At 54.3% G+C, this 17306-nt stretch overlaps 1 protein-coding gene across 2 annotated transcripts in view; it reads left to right on the top strand.

The window, feature by feature from the left end:
* The window catches only part of Dnah17 (dynein axonemal heavy chain 17), a 118570-nt gene that overhangs the window by 55465 nt on the left and 45799 nt on the right, over positions 1–17306 (top strand). For both annotated transcript variants that reach the window (XM_059272217.1, XM_059272216.1), the window contains 10 exons: positions 4435–4717; positions 4814–4987; positions 5172–5379; positions 5882–6047; positions 8734–8836; positions 9595–9742; positions 10092–10183; positions 11906–12067; positions 12660–12824; positions 13232–13423. In XM_059272217.1, coding sequence (XP_059128200.1) covers positions 4435–4717; positions 4814–4987; positions 5172–5379; positions 5882–6047; positions 8734–8836; positions 9595–9742; positions 10092–10183; positions 11906–12067; positions 12660–12824; positions 13232–13423 — 1693 coding nt within the window. The remainder of the gene's footprint in view (positions 1–4434; positions 4718–4813; positions 4988–5171; positions 5380–5881; positions 6048–8733; positions 8837–9594; positions 9743–10091; positions 10184–11905; positions 12068–12659; positions 12825–13231; positions 13424–17306) is intronic.

The following is a 17306-nucleotide window of genomic DNA, read 5'->3' as shown; positions in this document are numbered from 1 at the left end:
GGGATAAGGGGAGGCCGGCCTGCTTGGAGACGCTGTTACCTCCAAAGACTGAACTCAAGGCTGCCACCTGAGAGGAAGCACTCAGGAAGTCCAGGATCTGGGTCAGCATTCCAGAAGACTGGCACTGATGGGGGCCCTGGGTGGATGGTAAACGAAGGCTGAGGGCCAGGAAGAGAGGACCATTTGTGACATTAAAAGTGCTTCCAGCCTTGCCTGTGGACAATGGGGATGGGGTGGGGAAGGCATGGGGATGGGGTGGGGAAGGCATGGGGATGGGGTGGGGAAGGTATGGGGGTGGGGAAGGCATGGGGATGGGTGGGGAAGGCATGGGGATGGGGTGAGGAAGGCATGGGGATGGGGTGGGGAAGGCATGGGGATGGGTGAGGAAGGCATGGGGATGGGGTGGGGAAGGCATGGGGATGGGGTGGGGAAGGCATGGGGATGGGGTGGGGAAGGTATGGGGGTGGGGAAGGCATGGGGATGGGTGGGGAAGGCATGGGGATGGGTGGGGAAGGCATGGGGATGGGGTGGGGAAGGCATGGGGATGGGGTGGGGAAGGCATGGGGATGGGTGGGGAAGGCATGGGGATGGGGTGGGGAAGGCATGGGGATGGGGTGGGGAAGGCATGGGGATGGGTGGGGAAGGCATGGGGATGGGGGTGGGGAAGGCATGGGGATGGGGTGGGGAAGGCATGGGGATGGGGGTGGGGAAGGCATGGGGATGGGTGGGGAAGGCATGGGGATGGGGGTGGGGAAGGCATGGGGATGGGTGGGGAAGGCATGGGGATGGGGGTGGGGAAGGCATGGGGATGGGGTGGGGAAGGCATGGGGATGGGGTGGGGAAGGCATGGGGATGGGGGTGGGGAAGGCATGGGGATGGGTGGGGAAGGCATGGGGATGGGTTGGGGAAGGCATGGGGATGGGGGTGGGGAAGGCATGGGGATGGGTGGGGAAGGCATGGGGATGGGGATGGGAAAGGCATGGACTTGAGTCTTAAGGAACAGGAGATTGATGTTGATATTTCCTGCTTGGACATGTGGCCAATGGTTGACAGAAGAGTAAAACTTCAGGGGACACAGAAGAGGTAGCTGGGAGTCAGTGTCCTTAGTCAGCTGGAATAGAAATACACACATGCTCTAGGAACCATAGGCTCAGGATGAATACCTGAGTGGGAAATGAGCACTTGCTCATCAGTCCATCTACCCACCCATCTGTCCATCTACCCACCTGTCCATTTATTTATTCATCCACCCACCTACTCACTCATCCATCCATCCACCCATCCATCCTACCACCCATCTATCCAACTGTCCCTCTATCCACCTGTCCATATATTCATCAACTTTCCCATCCATCCATCCACCCACTCACCATCTTCTCATCCATCCATCCATCTATCCATCCATCCATCCATCTACCCACTCAACTATCCATCTACCCACACACTCTGCAATCCATCTACCCACACACTAATCTATCCATCTGTCCATCCATTTATCTGCCCATCTACCCAATCATCATTAGCCCCTTTCCATCCATCCATCCATCCATCCATCCATCCGTCTTCTACCCACTAACCCATCTGTCCATTCACCTATCCCCACCCCCACCCCATCCAATCGATCCTTCCTGCACACCTTCTGTGTCATTTGAACACTGAGCATCCCATGCTGGGGAAGCTGATTTTCCAAGAAAGATGTGAGTCGTGATTGCAGAAGTTAATTTTCTGAACAAAACTCATATTGTTTTGGAAGAGAAACAGATACCCAAAAGTAACTTCAGAAGAGACACAAGGGGCAGTGGTGAGCTACAGACACTGAGGAGAAACTGGAAGGAGCAGGAAGCTGACAGGATCACACACCTCAGAGACAAGCAGGCTCAAGGAAGGAAGTTGGCCCGGACTTGGCAGCCAGGTGCCATCAATAACTCAAGATGGATCCGTGGAGCCAGCACAGAGGAGGCCCTGGAAGTGAAGCTGTCTGCAAGAATTTTGAATTTAAGTGCTGTGTGTGTGTGTGTGTGTGTGTGTGTGTGTGTGTGTGTGTGTGTGTGTGCTGCAGCAAGGGAATTTATCAAGGTGAGAAGCAGTCTTGGGTGCAGGGAGCAGGCCTGAGGTGTCCAGCTGTGCACATCCATGGTGGAGAGGAGATGGAAATTCATAGTCAGTGTCTCGTCCCTCTTGAGTGGGAGGTGAGATGTCTGCTGGGAGGTTGGCCGCAGAGTGAGGGCACCGAGGCCCTGGTGGGCACAGGACTGGGAGCTGGCCAGACACCAGGAGGCTGCTGAGACGGGAACCTCAGGGGCATCTGCCCAGCAGCACTTGCCAAGTTTCGGGCACTGCCGTGAAGAAGAGGTGCATGCCAGGCCACCACAGACAGCAGTCCATCCTCTGAGAACTGAGGCCAGGAGCCGGAGGTCACAATGGTGGCACACTGGATCCTTGGAGGCTATTGGGCAGGATTGGTCCCAACTTTTACCAGTTCCTGGTGGCTCGTGACCACCACGGCTCTCTCCACATGGCCCTCTGCCAGGCACCAGATTCAGGGTCTGCTGTAACCCAGGATAACCACATCTTGAGATCCATACCTCGATTATGCCCACAAAGGCTCCCTCCCTAGGTGAGGCCACATTTTTAGTTTATGGGTCGGTGTGGAAGGACAGCTATTCTGTCCCGTGCAAGCAACTTAGGTTTTCAGGGACAGCAGAAGACAGGAAGGACTGAAGCGAAGCCTGACTAGAAGATGAGATGCAGGAGAGAAGGCAAGTCGTGGGCACACCAAGAGATGGGAGACATCAAGTCACAGACGCTCCAGGATACAGGAAACGAGGTCACGGGACACAGCTGTGGGAAGCAGGAAGAAGAGCCAGAGGTGAAAGTGAATAAGGACAGAGGCAGGAATCGGACACTCCTGGGGTGTCGGGAGGAATCAGAAGAGGTAAAGTTCTGCTGAAGGGGTGAGGAGAGGCAGTACAGGGCCTGCAGAAGCAACAGCAGCCTCAAGCAGACGGCTACAGGGGAGGCCAGGACTCCAGCCAGGAGCCAGCCAGCCCACAGGGACATAGGCCAATGACATGCCAGAAGTGCCTGGACATGTCAGGAAGACTGACCTGTATCTTCAGGTATGTCTGCCTGAGTTTGTGCACGGATGGAAGCCAGTACGCACAGGACTGATATCCATGACACCACCAAAGCGATGTTACAGTGTGACATGGGAGTCCTCAGCTGGGGCAGTGAAGCAGCCGCCTGAATCTGTATCTGCATGCCACCGCCTGCATGTGGAGTTCACACCGCACTGCATCCTGCAGGGAGACAGAGATGGTAAAGGCTCCTCTACCACAGCTTCCTGTCCTGTGTCCACAGCAGAGCAGGAAGTCCCCAGCAGGGCTTCCAGCATGCTCATGGAGAGGCCGGTGGGTCCCGGCTGTGGACTGTGGCCTCCTGTTTCATAACCTGAGCTTCCTGCTTATGCCCCAGGCATCCTGGAAATGACGCACACCCTCAGCTCGCTGACCCTCGAGGGAGCCTGGCACTGTTTATGCTTTTAGCAGATACTCCTCTGGCACTTAGCACGGGCCCGGCTCCCTTCTGTGAGCTTTAAGAAGAGCAGCCCACATGGTCCTCTGGAGCAGGGGTGATGCAAACATGACCAGATTACAGAGGAGAGCTGTTGAGTGACTTACCTCAGGCTGAATCCGGCTGTGGTCCACCATGCTAGCCCAAACAACTGTGCTGGGGCATGACCCTGTGCCATACAGCCTGGAGTGCTTCCCAGGCGTCATCAAGTATATGGACTTGGACTCGTCCGATGGATGTGTCAAGTTCAGCTTCAGCTCACACCAAATCTCTGTCTACATGTATGTGCATATATGCACACATATGCGGATTCCAGTCACCAAGTGGGTCCTCCAGGCACAGCCAGATGCAGAGGTCCAAATGATGTCATGAGGGTCCCAGTTCCTCTTCTCTCTTCCATCCTTAGCTGTTTCCCCAACCGCAACCCCCAAATGACCTCATGAGATCTCTTAGTCCCCAGCTCTTGGCATCAGCTGCAGCTGGGGGAAGATGCTTCCTAGGTGACAAGAATGACTCAGGAGACTGGGGATGTAGCTCAATGGGTCGAGTGGGTACCTAGTATGCACGAAGCCCTGGGTTCACCTAGTACCACATAATCCAGGCATGGCCATTGTACGCCGGCAATTCTACCAGTTAAGAAGTGGAGGTAGGTGGGTCAGGATGCAGTCAGAGAAAAACGCACTCCCCACCGGCCCAGCATCCCCATCAGACCCTCTGAGGGTCTGTAGCTGGCCCTGACAGTGTCCTCCCTTGGCACTGCCACACAGTAGGCTAAATCACATCCCCTGCTTCCCTGGCCACCCCACCAGCGATGTGGAGAGCCTCTAGGAGGACTGACAGCAACCATCACTCCCCCCTCAGGGTGGTGAGCAGCTGGATCGAGAGGCGCAAAGTGCAGTCTGAGAAAGCCAACCTGACCATCCTCTTCGACAAGTACCTGCCCACGTGCCTGGACAAGCTGCGGATCGGCTTCAAGAGGATCACCCCGGTGCCCGAAATCACGGTCATCCAGACCATCCTCTACCTGCTGGAGTGCCTGCTCACGGAGAAGAACGCCCCGCCCGACTCCCCAAAGGAGCTGTACGAGCTGTATTTCGTGTTCGCCTGCTTCTGGGCTTTCGGGGGCGCCATGTTCCAGGACCAGGTGACAGGCACCCCGGGGACCTGCCATCCAGACCAGGCCACCCTGCAGCTCCCTTAGCTGAGCCCTGTGGCTCTTCCTTCCTTTTCTTCTTAACAGCTCATTGATTATCGAGTCGAGTTCAGCAAGTGGTGGATCAATGAATTTAAAACGATCAAGTTACCCTCGCAGGGGACCATTTTTGACTACTACATTGACCCCGAAACAAAGAAATTCCTGCCTTGGACAGATAAAGTGCCTGCCTTCGAGCTGGACCCTGATGTCCCCCTGCAGGTAACCTTCCCCAAAGCCATGGCCGGGAGGAGGCTCAGTGTCCCCTCCCTCCCAAGTTATAGCAGGACCTTTCAGTGGCGCTGGGGTCTTAGAAATCCAATGGAGTCTGTACACCAGCTGGAACCGGGTCTGTTGTCTGCTAGCCGCGCCCCCTTTCCCTCCCACCACTCCCCTACCACCCCAGGCCTCTCTAGTCCACACCACAGAAACCACCCGCATCCGGTACTTCATGGACCTACTCATGGAGAAGGCGTGGCCTGTGATGCTGGTGGGCAACGCTGGCACCGGCAAGTCTGTGCTGATGGGCGACAAGCTGGAGAGCCTAGGCACCGACGACTACTTGGTGCAGGCTGTGCCCTTCAACTTCTACACGACCTCAGCCATGCTGCAGGGTAGGGGAGCCTGGCTCCATCCTCACATCTCTGCCCACCACCTCCCCAGCCCATCCCCTGTCACCTCCTCCCACTGTAGGCCTGGGTACTTCTGGACTACTAGTCTTGTCCCCATGGAGGCACCTGAGTGGTGTCCTGGGCAGACGCTGCAGTGGTGGTCAGTGAGGGTCACTGAGGGTCCAAGAGGTGGCTGGTCCAGCTAAAACGATCTCACATCAATTAGGGTTGGCACCAAGGTTGACCCAGTGAGCCAGATCAAGGGTCCTGCCACCTCCACCTCCGAATGATGTTTTAATACAGAAGCTAAGTTGAGTGGCAGATGGTGGACCCTTGCTGGCTATGACACCCCACAGAGGGTCTCTCTCTGGACCAGGCACATCTCATGATCCTGACCCCTTGCCTCCAACCTCCTTCCTCCCACGGGAGACAGTAGGTCCCTGTAAGGACTAATAGGCACCAGCTTGGGATGTATGGGTAGTGAACAACCTTCTGTCCCTCCCAGGTGTGTTGGAGAAGCCTCTGGAAAAGAAATCAGGGAGGAACTACGGCCCCCCGGGCACCAAGAAGCTAATCTACTTCATTGATGACATGAACATGCCTGAGGTGGACAAGTACGGCACTGTGGCCCCACACACCCTGATCCGCCAGCACATGGACCACGGGCACTGGTGAGGGGCAGTGAGTGGGCTGAGGAGCTTGGAGGCGTGGCCACAACTCTGTGGGGGCGGGGCTAGAGCTGGGCAGCCACGTATGGGAGTAGAGGGGGTAGCAGGAGTCTGCGGGGCTGGCAGTGAGACCATGAGGTCATCGGGTGGGGGCGGGGCAGTAAGGACCATTCAGGTTCTGTCCTGTTGCCATGCCACAAACATGTCAGTAACTGAGGCCAAGGGGGAACAGATAGCTTCCCACTCAAGGAGGTGCATGTCTGCTGTGGTAGACTAAGGGAGAGCTCTGAGGAAAAGCCCCAGGTCCATCACAGAGGAGCCCCTGGTTGGTGAGCCATCAGGCAGCTGGGAGCTGGATGCTGTTGATGCTGAGAGGCAGAGGAAGGCCAGGTGCAAAGGCCCTGTGGCAGGAGGGGACGGGCCACAAGGGTGGACTGAAGAAGGAAGGGAGGAGGGTGCAGGTGACAGCTTCAGCCTGAAGCAGGGGACTTTGTCTCAGTGGCACTGGGACACCCAGGCGACACACTTAGGAATAATCAGGGCATTCAAGTCATTTACGTCTTCAAATCAGGAAGCAGCCCAGGCCAGAGCTGGCATTAGTTGAGATCAAAAGAACCCCAGAAGCCAGTCAGTGGGTTACAGAGCCCCCCTCAGGACTACCCAGAAATGGGGGGTATGTGTCCAAGGGGGCCAGGCTGCCTGTTTGAGATCACAGTCCTAACACCCCGCAGCCCCCCTTTCCCCAACAGTCAGCACTGACCCATGGGGCCCAGAGGGTGACAGCACATCCCAGGTGGTGGCTGCTTCGTGCAGTGGCTCTCAAGGCGAGTAGTGTATTAGTGAAGGAGGAGAAGGCAGCAGTGAGGTGATAGGGTGCCCCGCTCCCCCGCAGCTCTCCTGTGAGGCTTCTGAAGACTCGGTGGCCTAGCCCCCACGTGGACCCCTGCTGAGCTCTCTATCTGGCTTTGTAGCACCAAATACAGCAGACACTACTTGCCAAGACCTCTGTGCTCTCCCCTCCAAAGAGGCTCTCCTGCTGGTTAATCTCCAGCTGCAGCTCGGCCCACACTTACCTTCAGATTTTCTCTGAAGAAACTTGAGGGAAGGGAGGACTGGCTAGATTTGAGGGGTTTTTTGCGAGGGGGGGGGCGGCGGCGGCGGCGGGGGGAGGGTTGGTTTTTCGAGACAGGGTTTCTCTGTGTAGTTTTGGTGCCTGTCCTGGAACTCGCTAAGTAGACCAGGCTGGCCTCGAACACACAAAGATCCACCTGGCTCTGCCTCCCGAGTGCTGGGATTAAAGGCGTGTGCCACCACTGCCCGGCTAGATTTGGGTTTTCAAAAGATTCCTTTAGGCACCAAGCGGGATGGCTCGGCAGAGCTGGCCACCAGATCCCTGTGGAAGCAGAAAACCATCTCCTGCAGCTTGGCCTCTGCCACCCCACATACACACACAGTGTGACAAAAACCTCCCTGCAGATGAGGTCCAGGTGGCCGCGATGGCGGGGACAAAGGGATCCTACTGAGGTCATGTCAGGAAGTATCAGGAGAAGGGTACTTTGGGTGCCTGACCCACAGACATGGCGGGGACACTGGAAGTCAATCTCGAGGTTCTGAGGGAGGTGGGTACAGGGAAGGGCTTCTCAGACAAAGCTTTGTGAAGCAAAACTGGGGGCGGAAAAGCAGCTCCTGTGACTAACATCGGAGTTGTGGGATCTTGTTCAACAAGAGCGTAGGCCAACACATGACAGTTAACAGACAGGGAACCCTAACTGTGTTCAGTTGATGGAGGAGCAGGGGAGCTGGCTGGAGAATACAAGCAATTCTGGGCTCTACCAAGGGGCAGCGTCCGCAGAGAGAAAACAGTGGGAAACACACAAAGAGGTACAGCCTCACATTGGGACAGCGACATCACAGAATGCTCAGCTCCCCTCACAGTGAGTGCCACCAATCAGCAGAGCGAGAGGCTGGGGACGCGGCTCCGTGGGTAGAGTATGTGCTTAGCATGCGGAGACCCTGGGTTCAGTCTCCAGCACTGTATAAACCGAGCGTGTTCTGGTGGTGTCTGCTTGTAATCCCATCACTTAGGAGGTAAGAGCAGAGGACCACAAGTTTAGGGTCACCCTTGGCTACACGGGAGGGTTAGATACCACCGAGGATGCATGAGAGCCTGTCTCCAAAAACAAGTTGAATGATCCATAGGGTATATGTGTGGTGGCACATGCCTAGGATCCTAACATTCAGGAAGCTGAGGCAGGAGGATTACCACTAGTCCAAAGACAGCCTGAGTTATGTAATAAGACTCCCAAAACATGTGCAGGAGTGCATACATGCACACACACAAAGATACTCATAAGTACCTTACAGGTACACCTGCCTACACAGGCTCCTGCATCCTTGTAGTGATGCCCAGTGAAGGCAGGAGTACCAAGGTGCCCAGTGGTTATTCCAGTCCGACAGGGCCGACCGCCTCCCCCTAAGAGCTGGACTGGAACTCACAGCTGTGCTCAGTGGCGCTTCTGCCATCCATTTCTAAGCTCCTCTCAAGGCACAGCATCCAGCTGGCTCTCTCACACTGCCACTCTCCTCTAGCTGTCTTCCTTGAGCACCCACAGGGTGATTCGGGGGAGGGGGGCTTCTCTGAGCCTGTGGGGCAATGTTCACACTGCCCCCCACCCCCACCCCTGCCCAGGTATGACAGGCAGAAACTGACCCTGAAGGACGTCCACAACTGTCAGTACGTGGCTTGCATGAACCCTACTGCTGGCTCCTTCACCATTGACCCCAGACTACAGGTAAGCAGAGGTTGAGCATTCCTGTCAGGTGCTGAAGGCTGAGGCAGCTCTGGCCCTGGTTTTGAGCATTAGAGCTTGGGCTGGCATGCTCCAGAGAATTCCCTAGCCTTTCGGTGTCAGGAAATTGAGGGGAGCAGGAAAGGTGAGGCAGCCCTCCTCATGACCCCAGAAGGAAGCCAGATGTGCCAGTGCACACCTGTAATCCCAGCCCTCGGGACATGGAAGAATCCTGAGTTCAAGGCCAGGTGGGCGACATTGCTCGCCTGTCTCGGAACACCAAAGGTTGTGGTTGTTGCTTTCAAGAACACTTGACTAACAAGTACAAGGTCCTGGTTTTGGTCTTGTAAATGCCCAGCTGTACCTGAATTTCAGATAATCTACGATTTTTTTTATAAGCATTTCCCCTAGGACACTGGAGACAGACTTAAACCCCAAAATTATTGTGGGTGTCTGGGACCCAGTTTAAGCAGGGTATCATGTAATCTGCAGCTGTGCCAGGGCTGACCTTTTCAAATAAAGCCACACCCAGACCAAAGCCACAGGGATCTGGGATACACACCCAGACCTGGTCTGCATCATGCCGTGTCTCTAGGAATATTTTCCTGGACAGTGTGCATGGCTGCTTCACATAGGATGGGTGTTTCATGCGATTTTTCCATGAATCTTTACTATGGCCCCCCAATGGCAACGGGGTCTGTTCTCCCAAGAGGGTTAGCCATGGCCCTCCAGCTAACGGGCGCCCACGATTGTCTGTGCAGCGCCATTTCTGTGTGTTTGCCGTGAGCTTCCCCGGCCAGGAGGCCCTCATCACCATCTACAACACCATCCTGGCGCAACACCTGTCGTACCGCTCAACCCCCTTGGTGGTCCAGCGACTGAGCAACCATCTGGTGACTGCGGCCCTGGGTAAGCTGAAACCGCCCCCTCCCCGGCCAGTCAGTGGACCCACCGCTTTACGGCCAGCGGGTCTTCCTATTTCCCCCTGGTAAATATTTTATCTATTCTTTGGAATCGATATTTTTTAAATGGTGCTACGTTGCAGCTCAGAGAGATGTGAAATCCAGCTGCCTGGGGGTGGGGGAGAAGAGGACTGATTTACAGCAGCCGCCAGTGCCCGCCCTCCTCAGAGACTGCGCAGATTTCTTGGTTAAATCGTCACCATTTCACAGTCCATTTGCTTTAGGAACTTTAAGCCCTGCACTTCCTGAGGCCATTAAGAGTCCATAAGAATCGATGTGCCTTTCTCCTGTAACAGCTTTACACCAGAAAGTCGCCGCGACGTTCCTTCCCACGGCCATCAAGTTTCATTACATCTTCAACCTCAGGGACCTCTCCAATATTTTCCAGGTACTTTGTAGCTTTATGTCACGTTGCCTATGGCCAAGTGATGATGGTGACACTGAGGATGGTGGGTGATGGTGGTGGTGGTGGTGGTGGTGGTGGTGGTGGTGGTGGTGATGGTGGTGGTGGTGGTGATGGTGGTGATGGTGGTGGTGGTGGTGGTGGTGGTGGTGGTGGTGATTTGGTGATGGTGGTGGTAATGGTGGTGGTGGTGGTGGTGGTGGTGGTGGTGGTGGTGGTGGTGGTAATGGTGTGGTGGTGGTGGTGGTGGTGATGGTGATGGTGGTGGTAATGGTGGTGGTGGTGGTAATGGTGTGGTGGTGGTGGTGGTGGTGGTGGTGATGGTGATGGTGGTGGTAATGGTGGTGGTGGTGGTGGTGGTGGTGGTGGTGGTGGTAATGGTGTGGTGGTGGTGGTGGTGGTGATGGTGATGGTGGTGGTAATGGTGGTGGTGGTGGTAATGGTGTGGTGGTGATGGTGGTGGTGGTGGTGGTGGTGGTGGTGATGGTGGTGGTGGTGGTGATGGTGGTGGTGGTGGTGGTGGTGGTGGTGATGGTGATGGTGGTGGTGGTGGTGGTGGTGATGGTGGTGGTGGTGGTGGTGATATAGGTCATGTGATAACAGTGGTATAATGATGATGATAATGGTGACAGGCTGAAGATTATGAAAATTGTAATGACAAAGTTGATGTGATGATAGCAATCATATTCCCTTCTTTAGTGACTGCTTAGTCTGAACCAGGCTTTAAGTCTAGCTATTTATTCACCCATTGTCTCCTCAGCTCATGCCCTCCATTTAACAGACGGAAGATCTAAAGCTTGGGGTTACATTGTGCTGGGAGCCTTGCAAAGGCCTCTGCACACCCCATGTCCCTCCCACTGTCCCGCTGTGGCACTCACAGCACAATGCAGCATTTCCTTGCTCTCTTCCCCAGTCACATCTCTCCAGTGGAATGCAAGCTCATAAATACATAAATAAATCCATGATGGTCCCTGGGCCCAGCGGGTGTTTGGCAAATAGAAGCCTTTTAGCTAGCACCTGCTAAACCTGTCTGGGCTTACCCAGTACCCAACCTTCCCCAGGCTGGACCCACACTGCCTGCTGCAGAACCTGAGTTGTAGCTTTAGTTCACAGCCTTTGAAAAGCTGGCCCTTGTCAACCACCTTGAATGCACTCAGTGACAATCCGCCTCCCTGTACCTTCTCTATTATGCTCCTCACTAGAAAATGAACCCCTAGGCCGGGCGGCGGTGGCGCACGCCTTTGATCCCAGCACAGGGGAGGCAGAGCCAGGCGGATCTCTGTGAGTTTGAGGCCAGCCTGGTCTACAGAGTGAGTTCCAGGACAGGCACCAAAACTACACAGAGAAACCCTGTCTCGAAAAACAAAAAAAAAGAAAAAGAAAGAAAGAAAGAAAGAAAGAAAGAAAGAAAGAAAGAAAGAAAGAAAGAAAGAAGAAAGAAAGAAAAAGGAGAGAAAATTAACCCCTAACCCTGCCCTGGGAGGAAACTCTCCATGCTTCCCAGGAGACAGACACACCCTCCAGCCTCTAAGCTGTTTTTGACCTCCACAGTGAGTGGACCCCCTGGTAGCTTAGTGGCCCACCCTCTAGGAAAGTAGCCACTCCCCCATCCCTTCCAAATGCAGTGCTTGCCCTCACAGCACAGGTAGAGCTGCTGACCACCCAGAGTGGGCACAGAGCTGACCATGCATCGTGTGTCTGGGGCAGGGCATCTTATTCTCCACAGCAGAGATTCTGAGAAGCCCACTGGACCTCGCCCGCCTTTGGCTGCATGAGGCTGAGCGGGTGTACGGGGACAAGATGGTTGACGAGAAAGATCAGGAGACACTGCGCAGAGTCACCATCGCATCCACCAAGAAATTCTTTGATGTAAGTTGAGCCACCGGATTCCCCTGCTGTGCCCACAGACAGTTCAGTGTCCCGGGCTAAGGACGCCCACGGCCCTTTGGGAAGGCCCTTTGTTGGAGACAGGGAGAACTGATAAGGACTCCAAGATGTGGCAGTGAATCCAGGAAGAAAAAGTTAGCCAGAGCTAGAGAGATGGCTCAGTGGTTAAGAGCACTGGCTGCTCTTTTAAAGGACCCAGGTTCAATTCCCAGCACCCACATGCAGTTCACAAATTCTAATAAAATCTTTAAAAAAAAAAAAAAAAAAAAAAAAAGAAGAAGAAAGAAGAGAAAAGAAAGAAAAAATTAGCCATTCCAAGAGAGTGGCTTCCTGTAGCAGGGCACAGCTGCCTCAGTCCTTGTCACCTGCTGGCATGTCCCATGTGCTTTTGGACCATCCATTCATCCCACAGCATGGACCATCCCATGGAGATGGAGTGTCCAGTGGTCTGTAAGGGCTGACACAGTCATGGTTTGAATCGTTGGAAACATGCCCTGGCCTCCTACAGGCCTCGTAGGACCCATGGTGGGTGTGGTGGCCATTGTCAGGCAGCTGTGTGTCCTTTTGGCCCCAGGATCTTGGAGAGGAGCACTTATTCGCCAAACCCAACATCTTCTGCCACTTCACCCAAGGGATCGGTGACCCCAAATACTTCCCCGTCACGGACGTGGCTCACCTGAACAAACTTCTCGTGGATGTCCTGGACAGCTACAACGAGGTCAATGCAGTCATGAACCTGGTGAGTAGCATTTGAGCCCACAGCCTAGACAAGGGGCTGGGACACAGCTCTCCTTCCTGAGTCACTACATCACACCGAGACCTTCCACGACCCTTCACCCCCACCCCTTGTGGGTACCCAAACTGCTGTGGTGTTTCCTTCATGCATGTCTGTCTTAAGTGTAATTTATAAACAAACCCACATGTAAAACCACAGCTCAACAGGGCATGAGCCATTAGCCCCTACCAGGGATTAGAAAGAGCCTGTGCTCTCCGTGAGGTTGGCCCATGCAGGTGACTTCCTCTGAGCACAAACAATCATGTGATCTTGGTGAGAGCCTGTGATCTCCACAGGGGTGATGTTATGACCTTGGCAAGGGCCTGTGTTCTCCAAAGGGATAACTCTCATGACCCCTCTGACCTCTCCAGGTGCTGTTTGAGGATGCTGTAGCACACATCTGCAAGATCAACCGTATCCTGGAGTCTCCTCGGGGAAATGCCCTGTTGGTGGGCGTGGGCGGCAGTGGGAAGCAGAGCCTGTCACGCCTGGCTGCCTACATCAGTGCCCTGGACGTTTTCCAGATCACCCTCAAGAAAGGCTATGCGGTCGCAGACCTCAAGGTGAGGGCCCCAAGGGAGGCAGAGCAAAGGCCCACCATACCCCTTCCCAAAGTGAGGTCAGCCAGTGCCCTTGACCTCAGAGAAGGCCAGGACACAGTGGACTGGTACATAAGCTCCTGTAACAAGGGAGAAGAGCGTGTCTCAGTTACCCAGTGTTTCACCTCAGTGTAGGAGGGCAGAGTGGAGATCTACGCAAAGAAGGGTGGAGGTCCGTGCGAGAGCAGTGAGAGTCCTGCTGTGGTCGCTGGTGAACTCTGCTGTCCCCAGTTCCCCACGTTAAAGAATTCAGAGGCACTGCTGCGCGTCTCGTCGCATGCCAGACCCTGATGCGAACAGCTCATCCTGAATTGACTGAGTCCACATTAGTGCAGTAGGTCCGCCGTTCCCCGGGCATGCTGCTGAGCCCTGCCATTGATTTCTCCTTCCCGAAAGCCGGTCTCACAGGGAGCATGTGCCAGTCAAACACTATTAAGCCAGAACAAGTTATCGGAGTGCAGGGGAAGAAACCTGACATTGATCAGCCCACACGACACAGTCATATCTACGTTCATGCTGGAGCTGCCTCTGCAGGGTCTGGGCGATGCTAGACCAGCCCAGGGAGCCCCTAGGGAACCTTCCCCACAGCAAATACAGCAGTCCCTGGCCTGGTCGCATGGGTCTGGAGGTTGGAGAGCTCAGTGCCTGGGATGTGGGGTGCAGGTGAGGACCTGGCACCCATAGAGACCGGGGAGATTGAGAGTGCAGTCTGGGAACCACCACCTCTGGATGAGCCTCCGGCTGCTGGCCCCATTTCCTGTGCTTTTCTGTGGATTCCATGCTGAATATCACAGGACTAGCCAACTATGTCTTCAAATCCTCATGTAAAGGGACAGAGCCTCCCACACGAGGCCTTCCTGCACCATGCCAGCACACACGCTTTTGCCTTCAGTGACATCACCATGCCAATTCAAGTGCTGTCTGGATCCCCCACCCCAGGAGCCACGTGTTTTCGAAGGTTTTGTCCCATCCATCAGCCAACTCCTGTTCTGTCCCTGTGGGGGCTTTATTACCGACTCTTTGCTTTAGAGCCGATAGTGGGTGCTCAGTCTTTTACTTGTGGTCATCAGCCACAGCAGCACTGTAATTATGGTCTAGAAATCCGTCACTCCACACCCACGGTGAACAAGCTTCCTCCCTCCGTAGAGCCAGTTGAAAGAGTTAAGAAAAAGCTGGGGAAGAGAACCCACATCATAAGAGGGGCGCAATCTCCAAGCAGTTAAGCTGTCTTACAGTAGTGTCATGGTGCTGGTGTGACCTGGCATGAGCTGGTATGAGCCGCCGGCACACGCATTCATGATGCTTTACAGCAGTCCTTTAAAGTGAGTCCCGGAAGCGGCAGGCACCTGCCAGAGGCTAAAGATGGGGGAGAAGATTTCGGAGTGTGCTCGGAAGCACTTAGGATAACGTGTGGAAATCACTGGTCTCCATCCCAAGATGTGTAAGCTAAGGCCTGCTGTATCTTAGAACAAAGCAGAGACACAGTTGACTGAGAGACGCAGAGGATGGCCCGTGGGGAAGACGTGGCAGGCACACAGGAGATGGCCGGTGAACACGGTCCACCTGGGGTTTGTAAGTGCCACAGAGGATGAGAGGCGGGTGGGCTCAGCAGCACAAGAGAGTCGATTGTAGTGATGGTGGCCTGTTGCTAGAGTTTTCCTGCCTGGCCCACAGTCGGGACAAATCTCTGTCACCTGCCAGTCCCACAGCCGCTCAGACCCAACCAAGTAAACACAGAGACTTATATTGCTTACAAACTGTATGGCCGTGGCAGGCTTCTTGCTAACTGTTTTTATATCTTAAATTAATCCATTTCTATAAATCTATACCTTGCCACGTGGCTCATGGCTTACCGGCATCTTCAAATGCTGCTTGTCATGGCGGCGGCCGGCAGTGTCCCTCTCCGCCTTCCTGTTTTCTCTGTTCTCCTCTCTGTTAGTCCCGCCTATACTTCCTGCCTGGCCACTGGCCAATCAGTGTTTTATTTATTGACCAATCAGAGCAATTTGACATACAGACCATCCCACAGCAGTGGCCCCGCATGCAAAGTGTTCAGGACAAGATGCTGGACAGACCACCAGTCAGCAGAGACGAGGGACAGGGTTAGGCTACAAGGCCGAAGCTGCAGAGGTTCTGGGCAGGCCTCAGTGAAGAACATTCCTTGTGGTTTTGGTTGTAGCAGGTTCTCCAGGGAACCTGGGAGACAGGGTGCCCAAAAGGATGCAGATGAGGAGGTTCCTCACACAAGGGAACCACCTCGCCGTGTCTTCAGGCTTCTGTGGCCCAACAGCCTCTCCAGAAGCTGCCATTTTGGCCTTAGCACTCAGGTGGCAGGCTCCTTGCTGTGGACTGTGGGGGTGGGCCTGCCAGCAGCAGCTTCCGGTGTGTCATCTGGAAAGGGCTACTGTCCTTCCTGCTTCCTGGGATGAATGTTGGATTCGTCACTGAGCCACAGTGCTGAGTGCACTGAAAGATAAGATCAGTGTCCTCACTCCGACCTCGCTGGCTGTCACAGCAGGCCCCCACCTGGAGGTGTTCCTGAGGTCACTGCTGTGGAGAATTCCCCTGCAGCCTTGGCTTTTCCAAATTCAGAGCTGCTTTTTTTTTCCCTCACTTTCAAAAAAAAAAAAATTTAGCTTGCCAAAAATATGGAGTTTGAGACTTGCTTTTGACCAATCAACCCCAAAAGAGGAACCTTGGCGATGTTTCTCTAAACTGGGAGCCCTTCGGGACTTGGGCTCCTATGTAGTGGGTGAGCTAAGCCACTTCGGGCCTTTCATAGACATCTGTAAAACCTTTTAGAGAATTACAGAGCCTTTAGAGAATTGGTAGGCCTTACTAAGCAAATCAGTCTGTGTGGTGGGCACATACCTGTAATCTTGATATGTACAAGGGAAGAAACCTTGAGAGTTTCAGACTGTAGGGAGAGCCAATCTCAAAAAAACAAAACAAAACAAACAAACACCAGCCGGCTGTAGCTCGGTGGTGGGACACTTAACAGGCATGCACAACACCACAAGGCCCCTGGGCCCATCCCAAGCACTATATGGAAGAGAGGCAGGTGTGTGGGCTAGTTTTACCAACATGACACAGCCATGTCATCTTGGAAGAGAGCGCCCCATCAGATGGCCTGTCGTGCATGTTCTTGATTGATGATTGAGACAGGAAGGCCCAACTCACTGGGGACAGTGCCACCCCTGCAGTGGTGTCCTGGGTGCTATAAGAAAGCAGGCTGAGCCGGGGTGGGGTGGAGTGGGGGGTGACGCATGTCTTTAATCCCAGGCCAGCCTGGTCTACATAGTTAATTCTAGGTCAGCTAGGGATACATAGTGAGACACTGTGGAAGGAAGGAAGGAAGGAAGGAAGGAAGGAAGGAAGGAAGGAAGGAAGGAAGGAAGGAAGGAAAAGCAAGTGTGGTGGTTTGAAAGACAACAGCCCCCAAAGGGAGTGGCACTGCTAGGAGGTGTGGCCTTGTTGGAGTGGGTGTGTCACTGTGGGGGCAGGCTTGAAATTCTATGCTCAAGCTACTCTCAGTGTCACAGTTCACTTCCTGTTGACTGCAAGATAAAGGACACTTGGCCACTTCTCCAGCACCATGTCTTCCTGCACGCCACCATGTCACACCAGGATGATAACTGACTGAACCTCTGAAAATGTCAGCCACCCCTTACATTAAAAGTTTTTCCTTTGTAAGAGTTTCCATGGTCATGGAGTCTCTTCACAGCAGTAGAAACCCTGACTAAGGCAGCGAGCAGGCAGGCTGGCAGGCTGGCAGGCTGACAGGCTGAGCAAGCCGTCAGGAACAGGCCAGTAAGCAGCATTCCTCCACAGCTTTTGCTTCAGTTCC

The sequence above is a fragment of the Peromyscus eremicus genome, chromosome 8a (assembly GCF_949786415.1).
Source record: "Peromyscus eremicus chromosome 8a, PerEre_H2_v1, whole genome shotgun sequence".
In the NCBI taxonomy this organism is placed as follows: domain Eukaryota; kingdom Metazoa; phylum Chordata; class Mammalia; order Rodentia; family Cricetidae; genus Peromyscus; species Peromyscus eremicus.
This window is presented reverse-complemented; position numbering and strand designations above follow the sequence as displayed.